Raw genomic sequence first — 8,385 nt, forward strand, 5'->3', positions numbered from 1 at the left:
TTGGATACGTCGTACGGAGACGCACGCTGTACCCGAATGTGCGTCGTACGCGGACGTGCGTCGTACGTGGACGCGTGTCGTACGTGGACGCACGTTGTACGAGGACGTGCTCGGAAGCAGGAAAGGAGGAGGAGTGACGGGTGAGGAGATGGTGGACTTTCCAAGATTTTATTCCTAGAGGAGGTGGAATAGTTTTTAAAAATTGGTAGTGTTAACAGGATTCGAGGGGAAGGCCCGCCGGAGCACCTGAGCCCAGAGGAGCCGCAGCGAGAGCGTCCCCTTGGCCTTCCCGTCCCGCACACCCGGTGGCCTCTGGCAGCGGGGACCGCACCAGGCCCCGCGGTGGCCTCGTACCGACCCCCTGGCGGACGCGCAGGCCGGGCACTGGCCAGGCTCACGGCGCGGCACCGTCTAGGGGTCCTCGTGGAGGCCCGTCCAACAGCGTGGATACTCCAACTGTGTGCTTCGGAGGTTCTGAGAAGTTATGCCGCTCAGCCCCGCGGCTCCGTCCGTAGTTCGAGTCGGGATCAGAACCCAGACCTTTCCTCAAGGCCCGTTCTCCCCATGGCGTCACTCTTTTTTTTTTTTTTTTATTTTTTTTTCAACGTTTATTTATTTTTGGGACAGAGAGAGACAGAGCATGAACGGGCGAGGGGCAGAGAGAGAGGGAGACACAGAATCGGAAACAGGCTCCAGGCTCTGAGCCATCAGCCCAGAGCCCGACGCGGGGCTCGAACTCACGGACCGCGAGATCGTGACCTGGCTGAAGTCGGACACTTAACCGACTGCGCCACCCAGGCACCCCCGTCACTCCTTTTTTTAAATGCTAGCAGATGTTCGTGGCTCAAAAAGGGACGGATAATGTTGCGGGGGCAGGAGTTCGGAATTAAAGTCAAATACGAGTTAAGGAGAGAAATGCTAACAATGTTTCGGATAAACCTAATTTTTATAAACTGCAGAGCTGTTTGAAAAGTTAAATTGAGTTAGGTAGTTTGAAAAGGAAGCTTGAGGTCACTGATGATCAAGCCCCTATTTTCCCGTATATCTAACGTGACTTTCTTTTCTTGAAAACACTTTAAAGTAGAGTACTTGCACACGCTTGAGAACGTGGTACACTCTTGGCTGTCTGTAGGGGAGGAGAAGAGAGGAGAGGTTTGATTTTAGCGCTGATTTTCCTAGTGATTGGAATAAGGACACAGTGAGGCTGTTCCGATAACTGCTGTGCTTGTTCCTTATTGTAAAGTGGGGGAGTTACTGATAGTTTCGACCTTATTTTAAACCTGAAAAACCTTTTAAGAAAATGAACCTTAAGCAGAGCAGCTGAATCTGAACCTGAAGTGTGCAACGTTAAAGAAGGTCGCACGCAGGGAACTAGTCCACCCCGAGGGTAGCTGTTACTTTTCAGATTGCATCGCCTTGTCAAAAACCCTTTTAGTTGTCGCATGACCCCGTTCTTGGTCGTTTTTTAAGGGGGTGGGGGTGTCTGTTATTCCCAAGTCAACTTGGAAATCAAGATTTTGCAAAACATTCGAGGATGGAATGGTCTTCCTGGAGGAAGGAGCACCCAGGTCGACACTGTTGCATCGTAGTGTGACAGCGTCACGTGAATGCCGGAGAATCTGTGGCAGCCGCGGGAAGTCAGTGAAGTGGCGAAATTCATTCCACTATATCTTACTTAACCTAATAGAACTAAATAATATTTCCATATGTAATCAGTGTTTAAAAATTACTGAGGAGCTATTACACGTCATCACACATTATTGCTTCACGCCGAATCTTTGAACTCTGGTGCGTTTTACACGGGCGACGCGTCTCAGCCCAGCCTGGCCACGTCTCCGGTGCTCGGTGGCTGCGCGCGGCCGGTACCTGCCATTTCGGACCTGCGGGTCCAGCAGGGCCCCCTCCAGCCTCGTGTCCACCCGGTAGGGCAGCCCCGAGGGCCCGCCGGGGGAGTCCCGGAGTCCTCGAAACACAGCTGGCGGCTGTGGCGGGGCCCCCGGGGAATCCTGTGCTTCGGACCGGATCACCGCTTGGCCAGGATCTGCTCGTCTGGTGTAGTTTTCCTGTTCCTTGAAATTTCGTTCTGCACCAACTCTCAGACCGCTCCCAGAAGACGAGGTTCAAAGCAGAGCTGTTGTCTTTTCTAGAAATCAGATGAATCCTGCCTTTCTCTGGACAGCAGAATTATTTTTAGTTTTAGAAAGCATTCTGGTGTCTCATGTTTCGCTAGGCTGGAATCAGAGAAGACTGTTAAAACACGATTTGCCGAGGCTACCCTAAGACATAAGTGGTCTGGCAGCAAAACCGTACATCAAACTTCATATATTCTCAGAATTTTATGCAAGCAAGAGTATCTGGAGGAGTAATTTTTTTTGCATTCCTGTTTTTCTCTAATATTTTAGGACATTTTAGATGAAATGAGAAAAGAATTAACAAAGCTAAAAGAAGAGCTCATTGATGGTGAGTATGTCAGCAGATTTGCTGCCCCTGTACCGTTTGACGATACCTGTCTTTAAAGATCTGCACGTAAAGAAATAACCAGTTTATTGCTTGGGGGCATAAACCAATTACTTTCGCATAGTATCCTGCCCTTCGCGTGGGTCCGGGTGCGGGAAGAGCCCGCTCCTTACAGTGGAAGCCGTAAAAACCCAGGTAAAGAAGTCCTGACATCTCAGGTGTGGAGTCCAGGGGAGCTGGCCCGTCCCTGCCTGTCCTCCAGTCCCACCCGCTGCCCTCTTGTTCTGAGCCCGCGGCATCCACCCTTCTGTGTTGTAAGCAGGAGGGAGAGAGCGAGTGAATGAGTGTGCGTGTGTGTGTGTGTGTGTGTGTACACACATAAGAATTAGTACCATCTTTGTATTAAGAAAACAAAGGTCTGTGCAAGGTCAGTCCATCTTTTTTTGCTGGGCGCTTGAACACAGTCGCTGAGGGTTCTTAGGAATGAATCTTTCCCTCCACGTCAAATTTACTCGCAACGCGTTTCCTTCTCGTACCCAGCGATCAGGCAAGAACTGAGCAAGTCCAATTCTGCGTAGAGAAGCAAGCCCAGGAGAAACAGGACCGTAGCTGGAGGAAGAAAAAAGACCCCTGCAAACAACAGCTGTTAACAACAAGCCCCTACGTTTTGTGAGCCGCGAGAAGAAAGTGGATACAGATGGTCGGAAGGAGGAGAGCCGTTGCACTCGTGAGCCTTCAGATGCTGTTGCTCTGGCGATCAGCGATTTCCCTCCAGTTTGCTGCTTTCTTCTGACCTTTTCAACAGGATGGAAGGGTCGGATAAGAGTTCCCATTTAACGGTTATGCAGAAAACCCTAAGCCCATCAGGCAGAATCGCCGTGCATTGAGATATTTTCATGTCAAGATGAAATCGCACGTTTTCCACAACCCATTGCTAAAATAAAGAGGAGAAAGGCTTAAGAAGTTTGTTTTCAGAGAGTGCTGACGAAGAATTTAGCAAGTTACGCTATTGTATTGTAAATGTTTCTCTCAGGTTTGTCTTCCTATCACGTGTGATATTCTGTAATTGAGGTCAGCCCTGTGGAGGTTAAGATCCTAAAACGTGGAACAAATGGAATTGTATGTGCTTTCAAAGGGCGATATTTATAAGAAAGTGTCCTAAAAATGATTTGTCTGGCTTGAGGAATTTTAGAATGATAGGAAGTCTCTCGAGTTAGCCTTCATGCAATTTTGTAGATTACAACATAAAATTCATCCAGAATTTAAAGATTTAGATGCCTTCCTAAATTGTTAAAATGCTTTACCAAATCTATGACTCCTACATAACACACACCAGTGGTCAAATGTAAAACAATATATTGTAGATTTACTGTAGGTTTTCAACCTTTTTTAGATTTATGCATGTGGACATTTTTATAATGTAATTACAACCACCACAAAATTAGCTTTTTTAATTGCAAACAGTAATGCATGTCACACTAATATGTAGTGGCCTTTTCAAGGCCTGGTCCCAGGGAAAACATTTTGTAGAGTGTAGGGGGTGGGAGGAAGGGAAGGAATAAGTTTTCATTTAAAGTTAATTTCTGCATTGTCTTTTTTTCTCAATTACCTGCATGAATAATAATGAGGAATATTTTGTGACTTTAATTGGTAAATATGTTAGCAGAACCAAGTACTTAATCTTTTACATCATGTCTTCAGCTGTTCGTATTTTAGCTTCGGTAATTTCAGTGGTCTGAAACATGATTCTGAGCTTCACATGAATCACATCATACTGTGGGACTCGAAAACTCGATCCCTGAATCTGGCAGTTACTATGACCTAGGTGCCCTGCAGTCGGACAGGTGTTCAGGTGCATGTTCTGACCAGGAAAGCTGCTCTTGAATTGTGTTGTGTGGAAACATAAGAAGTGGCAATGTCAGCAGCGACTGAGGTCACAGGCGTCAGTCACGCGGCAGCGGGGACCGGCGAGGGGCTCTGAGTAGTTCTCTGGTGACAGAGTGAGACTTGGGGTAGGAGGACGGGATTAGATCCTCTGCTGACCCCGACTCGGGTGTGTGTGCGTGCGTTCGTAATCCACACCCTTCTCCTGGAAACTCATGAAGATTAAAATAGGGAAGACATTCTGTATGTTGCAACGATAGATTTTTTTTTTTTTGAAAATTTAGGAAATCAGAAACTCTCCAGGCTCTCCGTCTTGATGTATGCTTCAGTTACGTGCCATACTTGCTTTGAAATCTTTGATTATCTGAAGTTTCACTAAAGTTTTGAAGAAATAATCCATTTTCATCTGCTTTCTAGATTTCGTAATCTCATTTGGGAAGACGGAGCTTGTCGATAGCATAGTTTTCTAAAGGCTGCAGATTTGCCATTACCCTTCCAAACGGTGTGAACGAGGGAGGTTTTTCCTGCTTACGGTAGTTCCCGTTTGTGTAGAAACTGCAGTTTGACATTAATCTGTGATGGGTGAGCTGTCCTCACTCAGGTCTGTGGTTGTGTTTCCTGTCCCTCTTCATGGTCAGGCAGTAGTAAAGGCATTCAAGATGCGGCAGGCTTCTGAAGTACTGTTTTCTAGAAGAACTAGGAGGCATTTTCATCTTTATTACTGTACTTTCGGTTATGCAGACACTTCGATGGTATAAATGCTTATGTCCCCTATAAATCTGGTGAGAAATCACTTGATTTTGTTGGTTGTTGGTCTCTAGTAGGATAGGATGCTGGGTGCACGTGGTCCAAAGTGAGATAAAAGACTGCAGTAAAACGCTAGATCTCAAAAAGGAACCGGTTTACGCACTAACTGTCTCGTGCCTTTTGGTCTAACATTAGCAGGATGTCTGTGTAAAATGACAGAAAACCAGTGTTGAATCACGCCATTTTCCATCATTTTGCATTATCCCGGATTGCTAAATGTGTTCTTTACAAGACGTTTGATGAAATCACTGTACACATCCGCTGTCCTTCGTGACAGTTTTGTCATCGTTAGAGATTTCAGTAACTCACGCGGGAAGTTCTCAGAGCGATGTTCCTCGGAACCCCGTCAAATGATGGTTTTTGTGCTCTAGTCCACGGGCTGTCTGAAGCTGAGTGCAGTTCAGGGGTCCTTTCTAGTTACAGGAAGGCACTTCTTTCCTCAACACTGTGATCTGACCCGTGACCAATCCGTCCTGTGCGCTGTGTCAACGGCCGACGGTCCATCGCAAACCAACTGAATGTACACACCTCCCGCCGGTGCCGAGGTCTCTCCGGAACGGCTGTCCCGGTCGCGGTTCGTCCACACTTTGCCAGCGTCAAGCGTCCGTCGGAACCGAGGACGAAACACTAACGAATGTTGGATTCTCGTGCTTTAGGTGTGCTTCCTCTTTAGCCTTTTCGGTTCTCTGCCATTTTTACCGTACTGTTTCATTTAAATTTCCTACACGCTAACTTCGTTTGTGTGATTGAAATAAACTTGCAGTATATACGTGTTGCTTGTGTGTGACGCTCAGATAATACTGTGAAATAGGCTGTCGGCTCTGAAGTAAGTTCTGCTGCATGTGGAAAGCCCGTGCAAAACGCCCAGGACTTCACCACGTAAAGTTTACACGGCACGTCACCGTTCCCTCCAGAGTCCCTAAGTCGAACACACTGAGTAATGTAGACACAGATGTGATCGTGCGTACTTTTTGTTCTGAATGGCTGTTGTGTGTCCCCTCTCCTCTCAGCCCTGTTGGCGTCTCCCAGTCAAGAGTGACGAAAGTTTGATTTCACTCCGTTTTGTTCTGCGGCCTAGACGCTCACGCACGCAGTCCGGCCTCCCCGTGTGGTTTGCAGGGAGCAGGGCCTGAGCAAGCCCTGAATTCTAGACACCGTGAAGTCTGGTCTGCCGTGTCCATTTACTCAGTGTGCCAGCTTCTCGAAACCTTCATTAAGCAGCGGCACTTTTTACCTGACTTCACGAAACACTGATTTTTGAGTGCCATTTTACAGTTTGAATGTGTTCATCAGAGGTACGGGCTATCCTTGGCTTTCTTGTTTTGCCAGACCCGGGTTTTCCCTCCGTCAGCGTCCACCGTCCCCAAACGGTCCGCTGGTGTCCCTCTCCCTGTCCTGTCTCAGACTTTTGCTTCCCTTCATGTATCGATCACAAATCCCGCTCAAAAGTACATCAAGTAACGTGACAACCAATTAAATTTGCACAGCCACACGCGTGTGTCCGAGGACCTGTGTCTCCTTCCGGTGCCATCGTGAAGTGCTCTACAGAGCACCGTTGACAAATGCCACAGAGTCGCTGTCATTCTGTCGGTGGCCACCTTGTAATCCTGTCACCTCTGTCACTGGCAGCATGGAAATGGCATTGCATGAAGTGAGCCGTGTGAAAGAACTCTCTAGAGGCTCCTTTATGTCGACGCTCTGTAGTCTTGTTTCCTGAAGGCAGACCTTTTCCTGTGGTGCCGTTTTTGTTTTCACTACATGAATTGGTCCCTGTACGTCTCCTCAGAACTTAAGGGTTGAGAAAGGGATCGCGAGAGTAACACCGTAAGTCCTGGTGCTCAGTACTTCTGACTTGTCACTGAACAGTCACTCAGTATTTATACTTAGATACTTTTGAGTTAGAACTTGAAGTGTGTGTCCAAGGACCCGTGGATCTGAGTGAACAGAACCGTTGTAGGTACATAAAGGTGTGGTGGGGGACATTTACTTAAAAAAATTTTTTTTAATGTTTATCTTTTAGAGAGAGTGTGAGCAGGGGAGGGGCAGAGAGAGGGGGAGACACAGAACCGAAGGAGGCTCCGGGCTCCGAGCTGTCGGCACAGAGCCCGACACGGGGCTCGAACCCACGAGCTGTGAGATCATGACCTGACCTGGGTCAAAGTTGGACGCTTAGCCAACTGAGCCCCCCCAGGCGTCCCAGAACATGCACTGTTCAGAGTAGCTTTCTCCTGGGTCTGAATACAGTAAACGAAGACACTAGAGCGAACGGCCCTTCGGGAAAGGGCATTTGCGTGAGCCGAGCCCTGCTGGAGGTCCGTGGGCTGTGTGGGTCCCCTTGTGTCATTGCTAGATAATGGTTGAAGATCAAGAGATTTTTATATCTTAAAGATACTAGAAGAACAAAACATTAAAAAAAAAAAAAAAAGCCCAAGATTGATTAGAAAAGAAAGTGCTAAAACAGTGAGTTTTGGGTGGTCAGGATATAGAGCACTGACACAAACCAGCATCCGCGGTGCAGACCCCGTGGGCGGCTGGGGTTTCCCAGTGAGGGCACACGTGTGAACACTGCTCACGTACGGACTGGGTATGTGTAGCTGTCTTTCTAAGTAGTTTGTCTTTGTAAAGGACTTTTCCTTCCAACTATTACAGATGTCTGTTGCCCAGAAACTCCCTAACCTGGAGCCTCAAATAGGCCAGCGCACCTGCCGCTAGACGTGACCTGGCCTCCACGGTGTTCTGAGTATGACTTTCTGTTCGAATCAAAACCATTAGGAACACTCGCGTGTTTCATTAGAAAACCAAGTCTGTATTTATGCCCCAATGAAAAAATCCGTATGCGGGTGACAACCTCCGAGTTCATCGTGTCTAACTTTAACTCTTTCCCCCTCCCTTCCAAGAGTGATTTCTTCCGCAGCAGGTAACAGAATTGCTTCCATACGTAAAGAAGAAATCACTAACATAGCGAATGATGTTCCAGGAGTCTGTGTTCTTCATAAGTGGCGGTTTTGCGAGAAGGCTTCGTGTGTATAGAAAAGCGTGTAGCTGGCCCCTTTGGCCTTCATGAGAAACGACACTGAGAGGGAAAGAAATTTACACTAAGGATCAGGTACATGAGTCCTCATTCAGATCTAGAGACCAGGAAGGTAGGTTCTGGGCTCCCACTCGGCCCCTGCATCGCGGTCCCCCCGAGACTGTGCACCAACGGGCAGCTTTGCAAAATCGGTTCTCAAAACTCCC

General features: G+C 47.6%; 1 protein-coding gene across 7 annotated transcripts in view; it reads left to right on the top strand.

The window, feature by feature from the left end:
- Positions 1-5,918, top strand: part of ENAH (ENAH actin regulator) — a 138,683-nt gene extending 132,765 nt beyond the window's left edge. For all 7 annotated transcript variants that reach the window (XM_086693917.1, XM_086693914.1, XM_086693916.1 and 4 more), the window contains 2 exons: positions 2,403-2,460; positions 2,998-5,918. In XM_086693917.1, the coding sequence (XP_086550043.1) occupies positions 2,403-2,460; positions 2,998-3,035 (96 nt within the window). In that variant the 3' untranslated portion in view covers positions 3,036-5,918. The remainder of the gene's footprint in view (positions 1-2,402; positions 2,461-2,997) is intronic.
- Positions 5,919-8,385: the final 2,467 nt, after the last annotated feature.

Source organism: Puma concolor, chromosome E4 (genome assembly GCF_028749965.1).
Source record: "Puma concolor isolate L17-30 chromosome E4, mPumCon1.1.hap2, whole genome shotgun sequence".
NCBI classification, from domain to species: domain Eukaryota; kingdom Metazoa; phylum Chordata; class Mammalia; order Carnivora; family Felidae; genus Puma; species Puma concolor.